At 38.5% G+C, this 24726-nt stretch overlaps 2 protein-coding genes across 24 annotated transcripts in view; both read right to left on the bottom strand.

Moving 5' to 3' along the window:
* Nucleotides 1–24726, bottom strand: part of NBEAL1 (neurobeachin like 1) — a 203494-nt gene that overhangs the window by 154107 nt on the left and 24661 nt on the right. For 3 of the 12 annotated variants that reach the window (XR_011528531.1, XM_070580765.1, XM_070580771.1), the window contains exons 1-2: nucleotides 1960–2176; nucleotides 846–1128 (exon numbers count right to left, since the gene is read on the bottom strand). Coding sequence is in view for 11 of the 12 variants with exons in the window: in XM_070580765.1 (XP_070436866.1) it covers nucleotides 846–896 (51 nt within the window). In the remaining variant the exon portion in view is untranslated. Of the gene's footprint in view, nucleotides 1–845; nucleotides 1129–1458; nucleotides 1886–1959; nucleotides 2177–2231; nucleotides 2438–2816; nucleotides 3095–24726 lie in introns of those variants that run through there. The other 9 variants (XM_070580768.1, XM_070580773.1, XM_070580767.1 and 6 more) reach the window with 6 other exon arrangements.
* The window catches only part of CARF (calcium responsive transcription factor), a 100481-nt gene continuing 78501 nt past the window's right edge, over nucleotides 2747–24726 (bottom strand). For all 12 annotated transcript variants that reach the window (XR_011528556.1, XR_011528536.1, XR_011528535.1 and 9 more), the window contains one exon: nucleotides 2747–3094. The gene's annotated coding sequence lies outside the window, so the exon portion shown is untranslated. The remainder of the gene's footprint in view (nucleotides 3095–24726) is intronic.

The following is a 24726-nucleotide window of genomic DNA, read 5'->3' as shown; positions in this document are numbered from 1 at the left end:
AACTTCACCACACAGACCTAAAGTAACTTAAGCAGTAGATTACAGATCTGTTTCTCTGACCATTCCCAGTATCTTCAAAGTAGCAATGTAGCTCCTCACTCGAAAAACATGTTTTTAAGTAGTACCCTTCTCCTCCAGTAACCCAGAATCAAAGCCGGCATGTAAAAATTCAAAAGACAAAAAGAGGAATGAAAATTATTTTTGAATGACAAAACCAAAAAATATTAAGGGAGTCATTACGGATAGGAGCATGGATGTGAACCAGGCAGTACTGAGTTCTGTGCTCGGTTCTGCTCCTCACTAGCACCTTTAACCTCTGCATCAGCCTTCTCAGTATTAAAAGGGAACAACGGCCACCTCGCGGTATTGCTGTGAGGATTAAATGAGACTGCTCACAAGGGGCTAAGGTTATGGCAAGCTCACAGCAACCACTTCAAATCAATAACCTTTTTTATACAATTTAAAAGGTGAATTATGAGAAAAATGCTTAATGCCCTTCTCTTAAAAATATCTCTATCCTACTCCCACTTGTGGGAGAAAAAGAAAAGCACAAACAAAAGAAAAATATTTTATTTTTCCCTTAAGGTCATAGTTTCACTTATATAATCTTGCGATCACTGAAGACAAATAGCAAATAAAAACCACACCCTCCAGTTTTTAACTTCATGCAAATATTGAGTGTATGTATGAACTCCAAAAAGTGGAAAACAGAAAATCCCATGTTTTTAAATTTGCGGTCATTACTTGAATAAATATGCTTTTATCCATCAAATAAATTGATAAGGACAGCCACAAAATTTTACAATAGAGTATTTTAACTTAGAAATAAAAAGGAAAGCATTTACCTTCGTACAATAAAGCATCCAAAGTTCAAAGAGCCTCTCTCTGGATGCCATTCTGGCTTTCAGTCAGGCACTTTAATTTTTCCTCAAAAAAAAAAAGTTATGTTCAAGACCACAGCATGTTCATTTTATTTTCCAAGTTTTTCAGCCGTTACAGTAAAGCTCAAAGCAGCAGGGAAAACAAAAAGAAGTGAAACAAACGGACTTGTCTTCTGGTCAATAAAATTCGGTTTCAGCAGTTTCTCCAACTTATCTTCATCAGCGGTAGCTGGGCAATTAGATAAATCTGCGAATGACAAAAATACGCAAAGGATGGCTAGAAAAAGAGGCCATATCAAAAATTTCAGATTTATCAGAACTAGTGATTTGTTTACTCCACGTCCCACAACCAACCGGCTACGCTTTTGCACTGATTGACTAGATTTCATAGGAACTGGGGTTTCAGGAAAACCTCAGAGCTGACACTCTCCCATCAACACCAAGTGAGAGTCCTCCGGGGCAGACCCGGAGATGCGTCCTCGAGACCAAGCAGGCGTCCAGGGATGGTAACAGCAAGACGCCGCTCCTGCGCACACGTTTTCCATAAACGTAAAGAAAAAGCACACTTGGTACTGACATATTTCAAAGACGGAGAATCCCTTAGAATTTCCAGTCCGCCTCGTACAGCCAGCGGGAACGTCCGCGGGACGGCCGGCAGGGCGCGGGGAGGGGGGGCGGAATTCCCGATCTGTTTGCGCGAACGCTCCTCAGGGAGGGACGGGCGACCTGCCCACCTGGCACCACCTCTCCATCCAGGAAGAAGAAGGGAGCACGCCCCGGCAGGGAAACACCGGGAAAGCCGCCCAGGGGTTCCGGGGACCTTTAAATCCCCTCCTCGCATCCCAGGCGACTGGAGCCGAGGCAGCCTAAGGGGCGCCCAGCCGCCAAGAGAGGTTCTGGCGACCGGGCGACGGGAGGTTGGCGTCCGCGCCCCGCTGTCCGCGCCGGCCCGGCCGCCCGGACACGCCCGTCCACCTCGCCCCTCACGCCGCCCCGCACTCCCCCGCGCCGTCACGCCCGCGCCCCGGCCCTCCGACTCGGCCGCGCGGCCCCTCTGGCCACGCCCCGCTGCCCTCACCGCGCTCACGTCGGGGGTCGCGCCGCCGCCGGGCCGACGTCCCACTCGCTGCCCTCGCCCCCCGCCCGGGTGAAGCCCCGTGTCACCCCACAGCTAGAGAGCGGGCGGGAGGGGGAGGCGGGGCGCGCGGGCCGGGAGGGGCCGGGGGCGGGGCCGTCCCCTCGGCTAAGCATTCCGGCCTCTGAGGATTTACCCGGCCCCGGGGCACTCGTTGTTCATTGGTCGCGCAGATGGGAGGGGGCGGGGTGACCCGAAGCCCCGCCCCAGCATACCTGCGCAGTCGCAGTCGACAGGGTCCGCAGACCTGGGGTTGGCGCCAGCCTCGGCCCACTGGTCAGTCATTCCCCAGCTGTACGCGTAGGGTGAGCGACGTGCTGACGTCCTCGCCCTGCCACTGCTGGGGACGGCCAGACGTAGCGCTCGGTTGATGGCGTCATTTCCGGGAGTCATCTGAGGGCGGGGAGCCCTACAGGGATAACTGAAGGGGAATTCGTTTTGAGTTCTTGTTGTAAAGAGGAGGTTGGTCCGTGGAGTATATATTGTAAAAACAGGCAACTTCCCCCACAACCCCCAAAATCCTTTCCCCTAATCGTGTTTGGGCCTCGCTCTGTTTCCGTCGCCAGGTGTCAAGTCCGTACCCCACTAAGGGCTTCAAAAGGATTTTGCTCTTTCAGGAAAAGAAATAAAAGGAAAACGACTGCATTTACTAGATATAGACAACTTGCGGGGTGGGCGGGGGGGACTGTTTCAGGGAGAGGGGAAGAGACATAAGAATAATAACGTTTGGTACACTTCAACATTTTTAAAACTTTTATTGTGAAAAACTTGAAGCATATACAAAAGCAAGCTACAGTTACCTGTGACATAAAGCGTTTCGCTCTAGGAGGGACCACATACACAACCGTGGTGTCGTAAGATTAGAACCACATAGCCTAGGTGTGTAGCAGGCTTCACCATCTAGGTTTGTGTAAGTGCACTCTATGATGTTCTGGCAATGAGGAATTCGCAAAACGATGCATTTCCACAATGTATCCCCATGTTAGACGACTCATGACTGTAGCATAAGGAAACCCCATCACCCATCTTCAAAAATTAACTGTGTCATCTTGTTTCATCTATACCAGCAGTCAGGAAACTGAAAAGAGTCGGAGAATAAACAGTTAAGGTTTTGCAGAACATCCTGCTTGCAACTTACTTAAAAATCAAAATAATATTTCAAGAAATGTGAAAATTAGACTAAATTCAAGTTCCAGTGTCATAAAGTTTGTTGGAATAGCCAGGCCCATTCCTTTACTATTAATATTTTCGCTCCAAAGTGACGGAGTTGAGAGTAATTTCGAGTGCTAGTTGCTTGCAAATTATGCCTTTCAACAGCTCTCCTTGGTAGTCTAGCAGGCATGCAAAACCTAACATGTGAAAACTTCGGAGGGAGAGGGTGGAATTACTCTTGCTTTGGGATCCCCCATTTTAGTAATTAGCAACTCCGTTTTTTCAGCTGCTCTGTCCAAGAACATAGGAAGTATCTTCACCATCTTTCTCATATTCCTTACATTCAATCTAATCCTTTCTGCTATATCTTCAAAATACTTCCGAAATCTAACCATTTTTCTACACCACCACTGCTATCACCCTGATGTGTATTACACTAAATCTTTTCTGGATTATTGTAATAGCCTTCCAGTTTGTCTCCTCTGCCTATGCACTCTCCCCACCAATGGATTATTCTCAACATAGCAACCAGAGTGATCTTTTAACATAGAAATAAGATGTAACTCCTCAGCTAAAAACCCTCTGATGGCTTCCCATCCCACTTAAAACGAACAGCAAGGACCTGTGTTTTCCTCCACTTCCCTGTCTTACTTCTCCAACTATTATTCTGGCCTTCCTTTATTTCATTCTAGACACATGGCTATCTTGCTGCTCCTCAAGTTCACAAAGCACACTCTAGTCTCAGGGATTTTACATAAGCTGTCCCTCTCCTTGGAATGCTCTTTCTCCAGATGACCACACACAATCTTCAAGTCTCTGCTCAAGAATCACCTTGTTTATTGGTATACTCTGAATATTTGTGTCCTCCCAAAATTCCTATGTTGACATTCTAACCCCCAAGGTGGTGGTATTAGGAGGTGGGGCTTTTGGGAGATACTTGGATCAAGAGGGAGGAGCCCTTATGAATGGGATTGGTGCTCTTAGAAGATAGATGTCACAGAGCCCCCTAGCCTATTCTGCCATGTGAGGATACAAGGAGAAGTCTGGGACCCAGAAGAGGGCATTTACCCAACCATGCTAGTACCTTAATCCCAGACTTCCAGCCTCCAGGACTGTGAGAAATAAATTTCTGTTTATAAACCACCCAGTCTGTGGTATTTTGTTGTAGCAGCCCAAACAGACTAAGACATCCATGAAGGATTCCTTCATTCTTTAGACAATAGCATCCCATTTTCTCCCTGCCTCTATTCTTCACTGTAGCACTTCTCAGCTGACATGTAATTTCTTTGTCCATTGTGAGTGCCCCCCTAGTAAGATGTCAGTAACATGAAAATAGGGACTTTGTTCACTGCTATACTTTCAGGTCCTTGAATAGTGCCTTAGACACAGTAGGAGCTCAATAAATATTTGCAGACTATTTAGTGAAAGAAATAAATTACCTGTTTCACTATATGTCTCTGTACTATCCCACCTCCAGTTTTCCTCCCACTACAAACTGTTAGTTTACAGCATATTGGACTCATCATAAGAATAGCAATATAAAACATAAATTTAGGGGCCGGCCCCGTGGCCGAGCGGTTAAGTTCCCGTGCTCCGCGACGGCGACCCAGGGTTTCCCTGGTTCGGATCCTGGGCTCGGACATGGCCCCGCTCATCAAGCCATGCTGAGGTGGCATCCCACATGCCACAACTAGAAGGACCCACAACTAAAAATACACAACTATGTACCGAGGGGCTTTGGGAGAAAAAGGAAAAATAAAATCTTAAAAAAAAATCCATAAATTTAATCAATTTGTAAAATTATTTCAAAAACTCATAAATATGTTGTCCATAAACAAAGGTGATAATATTGTTGTGCACATTTCTTCTCCAACTTTCAAGTGCACACACAGGACCTGGGGATTTTGCTAAAATGCTGCTTTTGATTCAGTAGGTCTGGGATTCAGTGGGTCAGCGGGCTATCAAGCTCCCAGGTGACGCCAATGCTGCTGATCCACAGTCCACATTTTGAGTATTAAGGTTCCCAGAGTTAATAGAAGATGCATTCTGCTTTGTTTGGGAGGTAGTACTGATAGAGTTACATGGATTCATCCATCTATTCTCATCTTTACCTTCCCCTTGTGACTAGTGACACAGGTACTGAAGAGATGTAGTCTTTGACACAAAACTAAACCAACTGAATTCTCTGAATTCTCTCGTATGGCAGTTTTGTAGTTACAGCTAGGAAGAGATAAACATATTATCTGGGATGACACATGATAGTTCCTGCTGGGACATAAAGGACGGCAGTATTTTGTTTTAGTATCTACGTCATGGTGGCAGCTTTGCCACCAGTAAGAAGACTCCAGGGCACTGACTTACCCTAGTAAACTCACAAAGGACTAATGCATGTAATCTGTGTGGCAGGTCCCTCCTTTCTGTCCCATAGGAGGTCTCTAGCTATGCACTGAAGAGGAGAAAGTCAGGGAACTTATCCATATTGTCTCTGAGGAATCTGCCAGTTGATTCTCTTTCCCACCTAATAATTCTAATAATGGGGTAGGCTGGTGCCCATCACACTTCTGTGAACAAGGATTATCCCAGTCTAATATCTCCTTTCCCTTTCCTTCAGACAAAATACACACTGGATTGCAGTGGAGCATAAGCAGTTCTTTTGCTGAAGATTTCAAGTCTCCTAAAGCTATATAGAGAGAGTCAGGGGAGATCAGGAGTATGGATCTGGTTAATTCCTTTCCTTATACCACATACAAGGAAACAATCACAATACCTTACTGCATAGGTTTAAATAAGATGTGTCTCCTGGACAATCCCTGTTCCCTTTGCTCTCCCAATTCTCGTCAGTTTTCCATGTGCCCCTCCCCAAAGTCCTATCTTTAAGCTGTTCCCCTTGAATGTCCCCATTATGCTCACAGAATAAGAAAGTGAGAACTCCAGCACCTTCTTGAGTCCATCAAATTCTGTTGCATTTAGATGGCATCTAGGTGTCAGCTAGATGCCAACAGTTTTCCTCTGCTGAGGCCTCTGATGGCGCCTGGGAGTGGGGATAAGGTTTGGTTTTATGAGTGGGTCCTTCAACAGCACTTAGGCATCTCTCCACCAGTGAAGCTATGGCCACCTTTTCTCCAGACACACCTCAAGGTAAACACATTTGCCACCAGGAGAACACATTTTCTTAATAAGACTGTTACCCAGCAGCCTTCCAACACAACATAGCCTTGTTATATTAAAATCATGTTTCTGGCCTGATTTTCATGACAAAAGGCATACTCATGAACTGAAATGGCCCTGCCTAAATCCACTGGGTGGTCCTGTGTTCAAAGAGTTTCTCATCTGATGGCAAGGTTAGGAGTTTCAGTTCACCTCACCAGATATAACCTTAGAAGGTTACTAAATTAACAACAAAAATTACATCTGCCAAGTCAATTGGACTACTCATGTCTCTCAGTCAGGCCACTATCTCCCCATAGAAAGAACTACATAAAGAGGGAAATTATAATCTCAGAGTTGCTTTTTCATCATGATCCAGAGAAAGTAAAATTAAGCAGATTAACTTGATAAGTAGTGACATCCTGTATAATAAACTGCAGGCAATCATTCCCTCTGTGGGCAATCTGCCAACGGAGGCAGATACTCATTTGTGTGAGACAGAACAGTTTCCCTTGGACAGAGTTGGGGATGTATGGACAACTTTTTGCTCTTTGACTTTCCCTTTCGTAAATTCTGTCCTGGTCGTCTCCCTTCTGTCCATACCTTTTCAGTTAGCCTGGCTAGAAGCTTGTCAATTTTATTGATCTTTTCCCAAAAAACAGCTTTGGTTTTATTGACTTTCAATATTGATTTCCTGTTTTCAATTTCATTGATTCCTGCTCTAATTTTTATTATTTCTTTTCTTGCTCGTCTTTTTCTAGTTGCCTAAGGTGGAAGTTTAGCTGATTGATTTCACATTGTTCTTCTTTTCTAATATGTGCATTCAATGCTATAAATTTCCCTCTAAGCACTGCCTTTACCACATTTCACAAGTTTTAATAAGTTGTATTTTCACTTTCATTTAGTTCAAAATGTTTTATTTATTATGAGATTTCTTCTTTCAGCATGTGTTATTTACAAGTGTGTTGTTTAATTTCCAAGTATTTTGGGATTTTCCAACTATCTTTATGTTACTGATTTCCAGTTTAATTCCATTGTGGTCTGAGAGGAGACACTGTATAATTTTTATTCTTTTAAATTTGTTAAGGTGTGTTTTATGGCTCAGAATGTGGTCTATCTTGGTGAATGTTCCATGTGAGCTTGAGAAGAATGTATATTCTGCCGTTGTGTGAAGGAGTCAATAGATATCAAGTATATCCTGTATGATTGATGGTTCTGTTTTCAACTATGACCTTATGTTTGCCTGCCGGATCTGTCCATTTCTGGTATAGTTGGAATCTCCAACTCTAATAGTGGGTTCATCTATTTCTCCTTGCACTTCTATCAGTTTTTCTTCATGTATCTTGATGCTCACTTGTTAAAAGCATACACATTAAGAATTATGTTTTCTTGGAAAATTTGCCCCTTTATCATTATGTAGTGCCCCTTTTTATCCTTGCTCAAAACTTTCCCTGCTCTGTCTAAAATTAATATAGCTATCCCCACTTTCTTTTGTTTAGCGTTAGCATGGTTTAACTTTCTCCATCAATTTACTTTTCATCTATATATGTCTTTATATTTAAAGTGGGTTTCTTATAGACAAAATATAGTTGTGTCTTGTTTTTTGATCTATTCTGATAATTTCTGTCTTTTAAATAGCGTATTTAGAGCATTGATGTTTAAAGTGATTATTGATATAGTTGGATTAATATCTACCATATTTGTTACTGTTTTCTATTCGTTGCCCTTGTTATTTGTTCCTATTTTTTTCTTCCACTTTTTCTTACTTCTTGTGCTTTTTTGTTTTTGTTTTTCTTTTAGGGGAAGAGTCACCCTAAGCTAGTATCTCTTGCCAATCTTCCTCCTTTTTTTTTTCCCCCTTTTTCCTCCCCAAAGCCCCAGTACATAGTTGTGTATAGTTGTAAATTCTTCCAGTTCTTCTATATGAGCCACTGCCACAGCATGGCTACTGACAGACCAGTGGTGTGGTTCCCCACCTGGGAACCGACCAGGGCCATGGAAGTGGAGCATGCCGAACTTTAACTGCTAGGCCACTGGGGCTGGCTCTTCCTTTTGTGGTTTTAATGGAGCATTTTATATGATTCCATTTCCTCTCCTTTCTTAGCATATTACTTATACTTCTTTTTTTAGTGGTTGCCCTAGAGTTTGCCATATACATTTACAACAAATCTAAGCCCACTTTCAAATAACCCTACACTGCTTCACGGGTATTGCAAAAACTTTATAATAACAAAATGTTTTTAATTCCTGCCTCCTGTCCCTTGTATCATTGCTGTCATTCACTTCACTTAAACATAAGCAGATATACGCACTTATATACCTAAGTGTGCATAAGTGAATATATTGTTGCTATTATTATTTTGAACAATCTGTTAGATCAATTGAGAATAAGAAAAATAAAGGTTTTTATTTTACTTTCACTTATTCTTTCTCTGATACTTTTCCTTTCTTTATGTAGATCTGAGTTTCTGACCTATATTGTTTTCCTTCTCTCCGAATAACTTTTTAACATTTCTTGCAAGGCAAGTCTACTGGCAACAATTTCCCGCAATTTTTGTTTGTCTAAGAAAGTCTTTATTTCTCTTTCACTTTTGAAGGATAATTTTACCAGGTACAGAATTCTAGGTTGGTTTTTTTCTCTCAATACATTAAATATTTTACTCCATTCTCTACTTGTTTGCATGATTTCTGAAGGAAGTGAGAGGTAATTTTTATCTTTGCTCCTCTATAAGTAAAGTGTTTTTTCTCTCTAGTTTCTTTCAAGATTTTTCTTTATCTTTGATTTTCTAACATTTGCATATGATATCCCTATGCCAAGGTGTACCTTTTTAGGCATTTATCCTGCTTGGTGTTCTCTGAGATTCTTGGATCTGTGGTTTGGTGTCGGTCATTACTTTGGATAAATTCTCAGTCTTTATTGCTTCAAATATTTATTCTGTTCCTTTCTTTCTTTTCCTTCTGGTATTCCCATTACACATATTACACTTTTTGAAGTTGTCCCACAGTTCTTGGATATTTTGTTCTGGGTTTTAGTCTTTTTTTCTTTTTGATTTTCCATTTTGGAAGTTTCTATTAATATATCCTCAAGCTCAAAGATTCTTTTCTCAGACACATCCAGTCTACTAATCAAAGGCATCCTTCATTTCTATTACAGTGTTTTTGATGTATAGCATTTCTTTTTGATTCTTTCTTAGAATTTCCATTTCTCTGTTTACATTGCCCATCTCTTCTTGCATGCTGTCTACTTTATCTATCAGAGCCGTTAGCATATAAATCATAATTGCTTTAAATTCCCTGTACAATAATTCTCAAATCCCTGCCATATATAAGTCTTGTTCTGATGCTTGCTCTTTCTCTTCAAACTGTGTTTTTGCCTTTGAGTATGCCTTGTAATTTTTTTAATAGCCAGACATGATGTACTGGGTAAAATGAACTGCAGTAAATAGGCCTTTAGTAATGTGAGGTGTTAGGGGAGGAGAAGCTTTGCCTAGTTCTATGATTAGGTCTCAGTCTTTCAGTGAGCCTGTACCTATGAACAGTGAACTCCACAGTGCTTCTCAGATTTTTCCCCCTTTAGGTGAGACAGGATGGCTAGAGTGGGCTGGAGTTGGGTATTTCCCTTCCCCCAGATCAGTTAGGCTCTGATAAAGCCCCAGTAGTTTAGGCTCTGGTGAAATAATTTCTCTTAATGGCTGGACTTTTTTAAAAGAACAGAATGCTCTGGTTATTTGAAAATGGTTCCTTTTCCCCTCCCCCTACTGGAAACATGAGGAGATTTTTCTCTGGTATTTACTGTGAGAATCTAAACAAGCTCCTAGAAGTAAAACTCATAAAAGTTGGGGGGGGGGGTCCCCCCCATGACTAGGACCTCCTGGAGTTTTCAACTCTCAGACTTGTTGACTCTGAGCCTCCAGCATTCATCAATTACAGTTCAGGATTTCCTACCCCAGTATGGATTCCCATGGAGGATTCTGCTTAGGACTTCTGCTCTGGTATGTTGTGATTCTCTGTATTCACCTGTCTCTCCAATTTGGGGGCAGACATTTACCCTGTGACCTCACTTCTCTGATGAAGCTAAGAAGAATTGTTGATTTTTCAGTTTGTTCAGCTTCCTACTTGTTGATAGCATGGAGCAACAACTTTCAAGATCCTTATATGCTGAACCAGCAACTCAAATTCCTCTTCATGCCTTTTCAGTAGGTACTACACAGTTGTCTGAGCTACAGTGTCAGACATGCTAATGCAAACACTCTGATTATGATTACATTCATTGGGATATGGGTGTTTCCAAAATTCCTCAGCCACCCATTTACAGATTCTTTTATTAAAGGAGATAACTTTATGTATTTTCCTTTAGAATCACAGAACTAGAGAACTGGAAGTTACCTTAGAGATCATGGAATTCAATATCTCCATTTTAAATGTTAAAAAATCGAGGCCTGAATCTGAATATAACCAAGCCTCTAGACCACCATATTCAATAGAAACTTCTGCAATGATGGAAATGTTCCACATCTGTACTGTTTAGTACAGTAGCCACTAGCCATATGTAGCTATTGAATAATTGAAATGTGACTTGTTCGACTGAGAAATAAATTTTTAGTTTTATTTAATCTTAACTCAACTAGCCACATGTGGCCAATGGTTACTGTTTGGGACAGTGAGCTCTAGAGATAATTTGCACTGTAGGAAACATAGAGAATAGACGAATAAATAAGCTGACAATTTACTGAAAATAAATTGAAGTCTAGAGGAGTTGCCTTGTCCAGTAGCACACTGCTTTTGGTTGACAGAACTGGAACTAGAACCCAGAATGCCTTAATCCTAGGCTTTTTTGACTCTCTTAAGCTGCCTTTTCAGAGTCCACAGGATGAAGAGTTTAGAGCAGGGTTTCTCAACCGCAGCACTGTTGAAATTTTGGACTGGATAATTTTTTGTTGCAGGGAGCTGTCCTGTGCACTGTAGAATGTTTAGCAGCATCCCTGGCCTCTATCCAGTAATGCCAATAGTATCTTCCAGTTGTGACAACCAAAAATGTTTCCAGACAAGGCCAAACATCCTTGGGGCGAAATCATCCCCAGTTGAGAACCTCTGTTTTCCAGGATTTCCTAGTCACATAAGAGGTCCTCCAGGACCCCCATGAGAAGCAAGGTCCAACTTACTTGATACTGTAATGAGAACTTCAAACATGTGATCTAGTTCTAAAAAATGAAAATTAACTCAAGATAGGGCTGCCTATTGGTGGCTACCACTAGAAAGGGGACTAAAAGCCAAGTATGCATTATAATCATTTGTTGAGCACCTATGTACATAGTTCATGCTTTACATCTTTTATCTCTAATTCTTAAACTAACATTACAAGGCAGATGGAATTCTCATTTTACAGATTAGATAACTGTGGTTCAGAAAGTTTAAGGAACTGGTACAAGGTCACACAGCTAGCCAGCAAAAGGGAGAGGCAAAATTCATGCCGATTAGCCATATCTGAATTTAACACCCATGTACTTTCTACTTTGATACCCATCTAACAACCTCTTTAGCTCTCAGGTGTTGTGGAAGAGGCAGATCTGAAGCATAAGATAAAGAAAGGAAGAGAGAGCCAATCCTGATGGCCTAGCAGTTAAAGTTCGGCATGCTGTGTTTTGGTGGCCTGGGTTTGGTACCCAGGCATGTAACAGCACTACCTGTCTGTCAGTAGTCATGTTGTGGCAGCAGCTCACATAGAGGAACCAGAAGAACTTACAACTACACACAACTATGTACTGGGGCTTTGGAGGGGAGAAAGGAAGAAAAAAGGAGGAAGACTGGCAACAGATGTTAGCTTATGGTGAATCTTCCTCTGCAAAAAAAAAGAGAAAGGAATAGAAATAGAATAAAGAGGATTCTTAAAGAGGTAAAGGTACATTCAATGGGGAGAGTTGCAGGGAGATACCACCAAATAACTACAATGGTTAAGGAAGGCTTCCAGTAGAGAGTGGTATCTGAGCTAAGCCTTGAAGAAATGTTAGAATTTGGGTGTCCAGAAAGAAAGAAGAGAAGTCTGTAAAGACAATGCCTTAGGTAAAGTCTTGACTCCTGAGGAAATCCTCCTCCGCATTTTGAGGAAACCATGACTGACCTGAGCAGTCTAGCTGGGGTGGAAGGAGGACAGAGATGAGGTTGGGAAGATATAGTTTGCATCTAGCTCACAGTGGGTCCTGAATGCTGGCTCAATGATTTAATTTCATTCGTGTAAAATTAGAGTTTTTAAGCTGTTTTGAGTTTTTAAGCAGTTTTAAATTTAATGGCAAGATTACAACTATATCTGTTGTCCTCGACCTTGTGATATCTTTCCCAAGGCAACAGGTAATCATACACTCCCCTCACACACAGAATACAGTAATTAAAATTCAGTTGAAACATGAAAGCAAACTACTTTGCTTTCATGTACAATGAACTTTCTATAGTGGCTGGGACGCTAGTTAATTGAAAGACTTCCACAGTCTACAGTAGAGAAAAATTCCTTAATCAAGAAGAAAAAGGAAATTACAGGAAAATTTTACTTAAAAGTTAGTATTTTCTCTTTTTAAATTCCTATTTCCTTCTACTTAAATGTGAAGAAAAGCAAATTTTGAGACTGGGGAGATTTATTGTTCTAAGAAAGAGGCTTTCTTGAAATTCAAGTGCTCTAATTCAAACTCAAGTTATTCAATACCTGAGATCTCTTTACTTGTTATGTATCAAGAAGTATTTCTTTCTTACAGCAATATAATACTATAAGAATTTAAAATAAGAAAAACCTTTGTGTAATTTACCCCGGCATCTGCTGTACCACCACACATCTCAATTAATTTTTCCCTACATTTTTCACAGTAAAAGTCAAAGAATGTATGATATTTCTGACATCAATCTATCAGTACTCCTAGGAACTATATCTGCACTGTGTTTTCAGTGTTTTCAATAATTATTTTGATTTGTATATTGGTTTGATTTACTGGCTCCTTTTACTTTTTCTCTTTAAGTAAGAAAGCAGATTATCAGCTTCTCTGGAATCAAGGTTATGAAATCTAGAGTTTCAGTGGTAAATAATTGTAACCGTGACTCACAGGGCTTTACTTTTTCATGCTACACCAAAGTTTTATTAGTAATCAAATAAGTAACACACAAAAAATAGGGCTGAGATCAGCTAGTTCCTACTTAAACTGACAGTGTGACATATTAAAGGCAGTCAATTAAACAATGATTAAAATAGGAAATACTTCACAGTTTTTTAAAGAAATTTCTGAAAAAAGTTACATATTTCATTTTTCCTATTTTGTTATAATGGATTTAATGCGGAGGGAAAGATCTTTGTTTACTGAGCATTCCATTCTCATATTTATTTCCTGCCAAAAGGATCCTTAGCTTTTGTTTATCACATGATTCACCAAAGTGAAACAGATTAGTAGATTAAGAAGATTGTAGTTTCTAAGAGCGAATGAGCAGACACAAAATAGTGCCCTAAAGAAATAAATATGAATGAAACAAAGCTTGTTTAGTACAAGTTTAGAGGGAGAATAGAAAACTAAAGAAAACAAATTTTTTTCAGTTAAGTTTTTGAGTTTCCAAATGAGAAACTAAGCAGCCTCTGTAAAGGATATACCTTTAGTTGAATAATTTTGCAAATAGACATGGAATCACAAAAGCCTAGTTTCCTAATTATATCTTCTTATTGTTTGCAGTTACCCAGTTGGTCCCATTAAAAGCTTTCTGATGCTTTAGTGGATACTGAAAGATCATTTTATTACAATAAATGGGGAGGGGTGTAGATTGGGGAGTCATTATTTAATGGTTACAGAGTTTCATTTTGAGATCATGAAAAAGTTCTGGAGATGGTTAGTGGTGATGGGTACAAAGGGGTGTGAATGTACTGAATGGCAATGAACTGTACACTTAAAAATGGTTCAAAAAGTAAATTTTAACCTTATGCATAGTTCACCATAAAGGAGAGAGAGAGAGAGAAGCTGTTTTTCCATTTGAATAGGTTATGGCAAAAAGGCAAGAAATTCTAAAAGCCTAATTAGACATTTTGTGTAACATTTCATGCATTATAAATTTTATTTCTCATCAGTCAGTTGTAACAGCTATTAAAAATAACAGAAGTTATGGAAGCAATTACAAACTCCTGAGTGACCAGTAACTGACCAGCTGAGTCAGCATATAGATAATGAAAATAGTAACTTCCTTTCTGTTCTAGGTTCCTTATCCAGGCTTTAGAGCTTTTGCTTTCAAGCGATGCCTTGGTAATTGCCAACCTTGCCAACTTCCTAGGCTGTGCTCCTAGGAATTCTATTATCTTTCGGTCTTTCCACTCCTGTTCTTAAGTACCTGTATAAGTGAGAGGGGCAGTTAAGCTAATGTAACACAGATGCCATAGAACACAGTGGATTAAATAAGACAGGAATTTTAAATCTTTTCTAATGATCTAAAAGTAGGTAAGCTCCCCAGGTGGTAGGGCAACTTCATTCCACAATGAGATTCAAGGACCCTGGTTCTCCACTTCGCATTGCTCTTCCAAGCCCAAGGATTGGAACCAGCTTGTCAACCAGCTCACAGGAAGGGAGAAAGAATGGAAATGAAGGGCAATTTCCTTCCAAGCAAGTGACATAGAAGTTGCAAATCACTTCTCATATTCCATAGGCAGGACTTTAGTCAATGGCTACATCCAGCTGGAAAGGATACTGGAAAATATTATTTCTCACTAGGAATCCATGTGCCTAGCTAATACTATGGAAAAATGAATTGGGGGAAGAATTTGCAGTCTCCCACACCACCCTTCTCCCACCCTTATCAGGATGACTGAACTTGGTTTGTTTCATTCTCTCTATAATATCAGTATCTCCAAGGACTAAAAACTATGAAGTTGTATCTATCACAACATTCTTCTAAAGGTTTCCATAGTCTTAAAAGTTCTCATAGTTTTACAATTCCTATATAACAAATCACCTAGAAACTTAGCGGTGTAAAACAGCGATTTTATTGTGCTCACAGATTCTATGGACCAGGAATTTGAGCAGAACAAAGAAGGGATGGCTTATCTCTGCTCCACAATGTCTGGGCCTCAGCTGAAAGACTCAAAAGGCAGGGAGTGACTCAATGGCTGAGCCCCGAAATAATCTGGAGACATCTTCATTTACACATCTGGCGCTTGATGCTGGCTGTTGGCTTGGGACTTTAGCTGGTCTGTCAACATAACACTAACCTGTAGGCCTTACATGTGGTCTACTTGCATGGGCTACTTTAGGCTTCCTTATTGCATGGTGGCTGGGTCCCAAGAGCAAGCACTCCAAAAGGGCAAGGTGGAAGTACCTGGTATTTTTATAATATAGGCTTGGAGGTCACACAGCATAGCTTCCATCCTACTCTGCTGGTCGAGGCAGTCATAAATATCTTTCCAGTTTCAAAGGGATGGACATAGACCTGACTACTTAATGGGATGAGTGTCAAGGTCATACTGTAAGAAGAACATGTGGGATGGCAGATATGGTTGGAGGAATCATTGGAAAATACAATCGGCCAAAATTCTCTTAAAGCATTTTAAGTGTATACAACCAATATGGGATTGGTTAAGCTAATTATAGCACATGCATATAGAGGCAAAGTACATATCTAGTACAAGTCATAAAAGTCACATAAAGAATATGGGAAAATGTTTAGAATGTAATGGTGGGTGTATCAGTTAGGAATGCATTTGCCAGCTAGTAAGAGAGCAGGGCTTAAAGATGGTAGCTTAACAAAGACAGAAGTTTATTTTTCTCTCTGGTAATATGAAATTCAGAGATGGGCAGTTGTTTGGCATTCGTTCCGTGGTTTATGGAGGTCAACAAGACATTTCTCTTGGGCTTTCCCTCGTGGCCCCCTGGTGGCTGCTAGTGCTCCAGTGCTAACACCTGAGTTCCAGGCAGAACAAGGGAACTTGCCTCTCAGCTGAGGAGGAGCCCTTTACAGATATTTTGTGGAAACTCAATGACTTCAACTTACATCTTGTTGGTCACTTTTACCTACAAGGATGACTGAGAAATGTAGTTTTAGGGGGTCGCATTGTTATCAAAGCCCAATATCTTACCTTTTCCTAAGGAAAAGGTGGGAAATGGGTATGAGATGAGCAGCTAGCAGTCGGTACTGCAGTGGGTATTTTAAAACAGGTTACCAAACATCATTACCAATTTTGTGAACAAAATATTTATCCATTCACTCAAAACACTGTAAAATCCCTACTCTTTGGAGGCATTATTGTAGGCACTAGGGGTACAACAGTGAATAAAACAGAAAAGAGGCATTATTGTAGGCACTAGGGGTACAACAGTGAATAAAACAGAGAAAAATCTCTGCCCTCAACCGTATTTCTACAGATAAGCAACTGGCAGAAAAATGAAAACAATTTAAAAGATATGATTTAAAATAACAGCACAAAATAAATTAGATGCTATATAATAGGACAAAAAAAAAGAATGCTTTTTAACATATTCTATGGGACTGGTATTATCCCTGATGCCAAATGCAAACAAAGAAACGTTGAGAAATAAAAAATCAGTGTCAAAAACACAACAACAACAAAGTTGGGTTTATCTCCAAATTATTTAATATTAGAAAACTATAAATGCAGTTTTCCACATTAATAGATGAAACCGAAAAACCTCAATCATCTCGATAGCTGCTCAGAAAGCATATGGTAAAATTCAACATTAATTCATAATAAAAACTCTTCCTACATTAAGAATAGAAGAAAATTTCCCAGTCTTGATATAGATTAACTATAAAAACCTAGAATAAACATGATTTTAAGTGAAGAATTTCTAATAAAATTAAGAACATGAAAAGAATACCCATTATCACCACTTTTATTTGACATTGTATTGGAACCAGTGCAAATTCAAGGAAAAAAATTAGAGGCATAAGAATTGAAAAGGAAGAAATAAAACTATCATTATTATGTGACTGCATACATAGAAAACTCCAAAGGATCTATGGAGAAAAATATTAGAAATAATAGGAGAGTTTAGCATGGTGGCTAGATTTAAGATTAATATACAAAAATTAGTTGTATTTGTATACAACAGCAATAAAAAGCTAGAAAATGTAATTAAAAAGAAAAAACTTTATGTAGAATCAAAGAATATCAACCACCTTTAACTATCTAGTAATAAATCCAAGAAAAGAGGAATTTCTCCATTACAGGGGAAATTTTTAAACTTTTAAAAAGATAAGATACAAGACCTAAATAAGGGAAATATAGACCATGCTTATAGGTTGAAAATTTTGTTACTGTAAAAATGTCACCTCTCCCCCAACTGATTTGTAAATTAAATGCTATCTCAATTAAAATACTAATAGTTTTTGTATGAATGCCTGGAAATAGAAAAAAAAGTAATTCTATCATATGTTATATAAAATGTGTATGAATATGGAAAACAACAAGAATCTTCAAGGATAAAGGGTAGAAATATGCAAATAGCCCAGAATAGCCAAGATATTCTTGAAAAAGAGAGCAACATGAGACTTGTGTCAGCATGTATCAAGATTTATAAATTTATAAAATTATAGTAATTAATACAGTGTGATGGTGGTGCAAGGCTAGACAAACAGACACATGGAACAGAATAGAGTCTAGAAATAGACCCATACAAATATGGTCACGTAACTTGTGACAGAGGTGGCACTGCAAAGAGGTGGGGAATGAGCAATCAATAAATGGTGCTGAGATAACTGCTCTCTGAATGGGGGGGGGGAAAGAAATTCGATCCCATTTCATACCATAAACAAAAATCCACTCCAGGTAGACGACAGACCGAATAAGAAGCCAAAACTGTAAAGCTTTTAGTAGATAATATCTTCATTGTTTCTGAATAGGGAACGATTTTTTTATTGTGGTAAAATATATATAAAATTTGCCATTTTAACCATTTTTAAGTGTATAGTCAGCAGCATTCATTACATTCACAACATTGTGCAACCATCATCATTACCTACTTCCAAAAGTTTTCAACACCACAAACAGATATTCTGTAACCATTAAGCAATACCTCCCCATTTCCTGCCCACCCAGCCCCTGGTAACCTCTAATCTACTTTCTGTTTCTATGGACTTGCCTACTCTAGACATTTCACATACGTGGAACCACACATTTGGCCTTTTGTGTCTAGCCTATTTCACCTAAATCCATGTTGTAGTATGATCAGAACCTCACTCCTTTTTATAGCTGAATGATGTTCTGTTGTATGTATGTGCCATATTTTATCTATTCACCTGTTGATGAACACTTGGGTTGTTTCCAACTTTTATCTTTTGTGAATAATGCTATTATGAAAATTAGCATACAAGCATCTTTTTAAGTCCCTGTTTTCAATTCTTTGGGGTATATACCTAGGAGTGAAACTGCTGGGTCATCGGTAATTCTGTGTTCAACTTTCTGAGGAATCACTAAATGGGAGTGACTTCTTAAACAAGAAATAAAAAAGCACTAGCCATAAGGGAAAATACTGGTAACTTTAAACTACGTTAGGATTAAGAAACTCTGTTCTTCAAAAGCACTCGAGAGTGAAGACTCTAGAATGGGAAAATGTATTTGCAACACATATTTTTGATAAGACTCTTATTTGGAATATACCAAGAATTCCAACAAATAAGTAATATAAACTATCTAAAATTTTTTTAATGGGCAAAATATTTGACTTGGCCATTCACAGGAAGAGAAATACAAATGGCGAACAAATATTGAAAAGGTCCTCAAACTTAGTTGTGATTAAGGAAAAGCAAATTAAAATCACAAATAAAAACTACGACATACTTATGAGCTTCGCAAAAGTTAGGAAGTATTGTTAGACAATAGAAAGTATTGTTAAAGATATGAAACAACAGGAGTTATCATACATTGTTAGTGAGAGTAAAATTGGTACAATAAGTTTGAAAATCAGTTTGGCATCATGTGGTAAAGCTACAGATATGAATATCCAATGACCTAACAACTACTTTGCATATAGGCTGGAGAAACCGTGCACATGTGTACCAGAAGATATGTATGACCTGTACCATTTGAGCATCAATCTATGTATTTCACCAATTTAACAGACTAAAGGAGAAAAACCATATAATCATCTCAATCGATGCACCATATGACAAAATTCAACATCTATTCATAATATAAACTCTCAGTAAACTAGAGAAGATCTAAAATCTAAAGAGCTCCAAATGCGTACGAACTATAGAATGTAATGCTTACTTTCCAATTTAAATATCCTCTGAACTATTTGGCATACAAAATCTAAGATAGTAGCTCAAGACCAATGTTCCTTAAAGACTATTTATTACACCTTTAGAACATCTTTATAATTAAATGTTTTGTTGCAAGGGATTTCAATGATCAAGGTGGGTTGAAAATAAAGTGTTAATACTACTTTGGAAAAAAATGTTAGTTCCCACATTAATATATTAATGCATATCCTACAGTCCCTTATCTGAAGCACCACCTTTTAATTTACAAATGGGACCTCTCTAGGTTGGCAGGAGGCATACTCTCCCTTACGGTGAATTTTGCTAGTTCATAAATTGTTTAATTTAGAGTTAAATCTGGTTAGAACATGGACTTTAGAGTAAAAAAGTCTTGGATTTAGATCTCCAGTTCTTGGCTTCCTAGCTTTATGATCTTGGGCAAGGTATTTAATCTCTCTGAGTTTGTCTTTCATAAAATTGGAATTAAAATAACACCCAAACCAGTTGTGAGGATTAACAGATCAACATAAAGAAAGCATCTGGCACTCAATAAATGTTATCTATTATCATATTTTGGCACTAAGCTAAGTACATATACTATGTTAAGTGAACAACACTTTTGTTTCCCATCCTCGTTGACAGTCCACGTGCTGCATGGTTTGGGAAAGGGCAGGGCAGGAGGTTAGAAAGAAGGTACCTGCTGCTAGATAGCAAGTCATTATGCAGTTCTTCCTTTTAAATATCTGTCTGAAATACTAAGGCTTGCATTGTAAGTTCCATGTACATTATTGAAAAAAGAAATGATTAAACATATTGTCATTCACTGTGTGTTTAATTTTATATCTATGTACAAAGCCCATATAGTTTTCATAAGTGAATATAATTCCTCTTTCATAACAAGTGACTCAGTTCATTTCTGCTCATTTGCTCTTTAAAACAAATGCTTTCTGCCCTGCATTGTGAGTAGAATCATTGCAAAGCTGGGGAAAGTAAGAAAATTTAAGAAAACCAAGATTTAATGATTGTGGCTTATCTAATCTCAAATTTTAAGATTACTCAGCTAAGTAATTTTACTTCCAAATAATTAAGTCTATCTAATTTCAGCTTCAAATGATTTCACAACTAATTAAAAAAAAGTCACTTATTCCCTACGATTTAGTGTCCTCCGCTAAAAGATAGGAAAACAATATTTACATTTGGCTCTATCACAGATATTCTGAGAAGGAAAGTTAAGCAACATATGAAAATGCTTAGAAATAAAGTGAATAACAAATCCTACCTCTCTCCTGAGAGAACTATAAAGATCAAATGAAATATTGTATATACAACAGGTTTTTCCACAAACTGTACACCAGATTGCAAGGTATTATTACTACTACTACAAGACATTTATTGAATACAATAGTATCTAAAGGGGAGATTAACGTAGAAAATCAGAGTCTAGGGCCAGCTCTGTGGCCAAGGGGTTAAGTTCGCGTGCTCCCCTTTGGTGGGCCAGGGTTTTGCCGGTTCAGATCCTGGGTATCGATCTAGCACTGCTCATCAGGCCATGTTGGGCAGCATCTCACACAGCAAAGCCTGAAGGACCTACAACTAGAATATACAACTATACTCTGGGGGTCTTTCGGGAGAAGAAGAAGAAAAAAGAAGATTGGCAACAGATGTTAGCTCAGGTGCCAATCTTTAAAAAGAAAAAAACGTACCTTGACTGTTTAAAAACAAAACACAGAAAATCAGAGTCTATAAAGTCAATTTTTATAATGCAGACAGTATTAATAGTAGCCAATTTTTATATGTAAATGCAGTGAATGCTGATGTAATATTTCACAAAATCCTGTCTCATTCATCTGCTTAATATCTATGAAATTTTAACTACTTGGTTCATCTGTTGTGACCTGAATTATTTAGCTCCTTTTTATTTAGTTTAATATTCTAGTATTTTAAGTACAAATGTTTCTCAAAGTGCCCTAATACTTAGAGTTGAGAAGAGAAAAAAAAGAAGGGTACTTTTCCACTCAAATGTTTTTAGCAATTAGATGGCTTTCTCCTAATTCATTACCCATCATTACACAAATGAATCTCTGCTGCTCATTCTAAAGTCCAACTCATGGAGCTGCCCAAGTGAAGCCCCTTGATCACTAATCAATATCTCTTGTGACCTTCAATTGGGACTCCTATTTAAAATCACTCCTTTTGGGGCCGGCCCCGTGGCTGAGTGGTTAAGTTCACATGCTTGACTGTAGGGGACCTACACACTACTCATCAAGTCACACTATGGCAGCATCCACATAGAAGAGCTAGAGTGACTTACAACTAGGATACACAACTATGTCCTGGGGCTTTGGGGAGGAGAAAAAAAAAGAAAAAGAGGAAGATTGGCAACAGATGTTAGCTCAGGGCAAAACTTCCCGACCAAAAAAGCATTAAAAAAATTTCTTTAAAGAAATAAAATCACTCCTTTCAGTCCTCTGTCTGAATGCCTGCATGGCATGTGTCTCTGAATAGTCCTTTATTGTACACGGGTCTCTGACTTGATCTGCTCTCGAAGGTGGCTCTCTCTTCAATTCGCCCCTTTGGACCTCCAGACATGAATTTTCTGTGCACCACAAAACTTACAAGTTGAACCATCATAAACATATCCCCTAAATTCGGTGAACGTGTTTAGTCATTTTTGTATGATTCAGTAACAGGTATTAATTTAACTTAAATTGATCAACAAAAGGGAAATTTATCTTGTTTTGGGGGATCTAGATTTTTGCTTAATGCCATTTTTCAGTGTCATGACTAGATTTTCTTCTATGTTCCACTTAATCTTCGATTTTTATATCAGGACAAATTGTTTTATAATCTTAGGTACCCACTAAATCATTTGGTACTTACATGTGATTCCAATATTTGCTTTTTTAGGCTTTGGAATCAGCTAGGCAATTCTGCCCTTTCTAGGTGATCTGGGGAAAATTATTTAATCTCTTTGAACTCAGCGTCTTCATCTAAAAAGTGGGAATAACAGTACCTTCCTCATAACACTCCAAACCCCCTACTTCTTGCAATCCACCCATTCCTGCAAGGGTGAATTTAAAAAATAATTCATTTCATTATGTTGGGAGAATTGTTTACTTGAGAAAAGACTCCATTTAAACTTTACTTATTGTCTGCACCAAAATAATTTCAATATTTAAAAAGAAAGACTGAAGAAAGCTATAAGAAATTTTAGATAAATATTTATCTGCTGTCTAGTTGGAGAAGGACTGTCTAGCATAGATGTTATCAAATTAAGAGGCAAACTAGAAACGGAAAAAGAGCTATTTATAGACAGAGAGTTAGTATATTTAACACATAAAACATGTTGTTTCTCAAGAAAGCCTTGAGAAAAAAATGAGATAGACCTAGTATATTGACATGGTAAGAAATCCAAGCCAAAAACAGGCATCCACAATAAAAACACAAACAAACTATATATGACAGTACTGTATAATAATTTGACTCACCTTTGTCTCTGGTTCCTGGGAGTGAATCTAAATTCCTAGAATTTCACAAGTAAAAGGAGTGTCTTTGTTATTCACGAGCCCCTTGGATCACTTCTGGGTTTATGCAAATGAGGTGACTCATTGTGGGCCCTTAGATAGCTTCAGGATCAGGGCTGATCACGCCAGAAAGACCAATCATGTGATTACAAGGTTGAGGCTTTGAGCCACATGATATCAGCCCCATCTCCTGACTTTGGGAAAGGAGAGGTCTGGAGAACGAGTTCAATCACAGGCCAATGATTTATTCAATCATGTCTATGTAACGAAACCCCAATAAAGACTCTGGACATGAAACTCAGTGGTGCTTCCTGGAGGGTGAACACATTGATGTGATACGAGGGTGAAGTGCCTTGATTCCACGGGGAGGAGGCACAGAACCTCTACATTCAGGACCCTCCCAGACCTTGCCTTATAAGTCTCTTATTTGGCTGTTCCTGGTTTGTATCCTTTCTAATAAGACTGTAATTGTAATTATAGTGCTTTAGTGCTTTCTTGAGTTCTGAGTCGTGCCAGCAACTTATCTAATCTGAAGAGGTCATGGGATTGTAGCCAGCTGGAAGTGCAGGTAGCTAGGGGACCCTACTTTTGACTGGTGTCTGAAGTGGGGACAGTCTTGTTAGGGACCACGCCCTTTCATTTGTGTGGTCTATGCTAACTCTGGGTGGTTAGTGCTGGAACTGAACTGCGGTATACCAGTTGGTGTCAGAATAAACATCAATTACATAAAATACATTGAGATGCATGAAAGAATGGTTGCCAAAATATTAATAGTGTTTATTTCTTAACTGGTTTCAGGTGATTTTTATTGTCTGAAAAACATCTTTCACGTCTTGATCAAATTTTTTTGTAATGTTCAATAGGGTGTGGGGGAAAGCTTTTTACACTGTGGGGAGAAAAAAGTAAGCTCCCAAATGCACACTATTAAGTGAAGAAAGATGCTGAATAACCGGTATTCTATGATCCATTTATATTTTTATATATATATTCCATGTATCTTTATATAAAGAATATGAAGATATGTGCATATTAATAGAATGATAACAGGAATAATGTACTCTAAAATGCTGTTGACAGTGGTGATCTGTAAGGGAGGGAGTCATGTGCTATGTATATTTCTATATCGTTTGAATCTTTTACAACTAGAATATTTGTGTTATTCAAGTAATAAAAAAAAGACAAACGATCCCATAGAAATGTTAAAAAAAAGGCCCACAGAAATTGATTTTCTTTAAAATATATTACAATATAAAAATGGGCTAAGTGAAAAAATTGATGTTTCACATAAGAAAAAAAGTAATATATGAAAAATACCTCACTAATAAAAAATGTTAATTTTAACAAAAGAGAGATATTTCTTTTTAGAAGTTAGAAGTCTTTAAATTATCATATTTAATTTTCATGAGGGTGTAATCAGATGCACAAACAAAAATTACTTTTAGATAGAGTACATAATTTATAGAAAAAAACTGATAATATTATTGAGTGTGAAAGTGCTTATGCTCTTTAAATAGTAATTTCATGTTCTAGAATCTAAACCAAGAAACATAGTAGTCAGAGATGCAAAAAATGATTTTTATACAAAAAAATATTTGGCATTAAAAATTGGAAATATCTAGGGGCCAGCCTGGTGGTGGAGTAGTTAAATTCACACACTCCA

Source organism: Equus przewalskii, chromosome 17 (assembly GCF_037783145.1).
Source record: "Equus przewalskii isolate Varuska chromosome 17, EquPr2, whole genome shotgun sequence".
Lineage (NCBI taxonomy): Eukaryota > Metazoa > Chordata > Mammalia > Perissodactyla > Equidae > Equus > Equus przewalskii.
The sequence above is the reverse complement of the archived record's forward strand: the minus strand, read 5'-3'. Positions and strand labels throughout refer to the sequence as shown.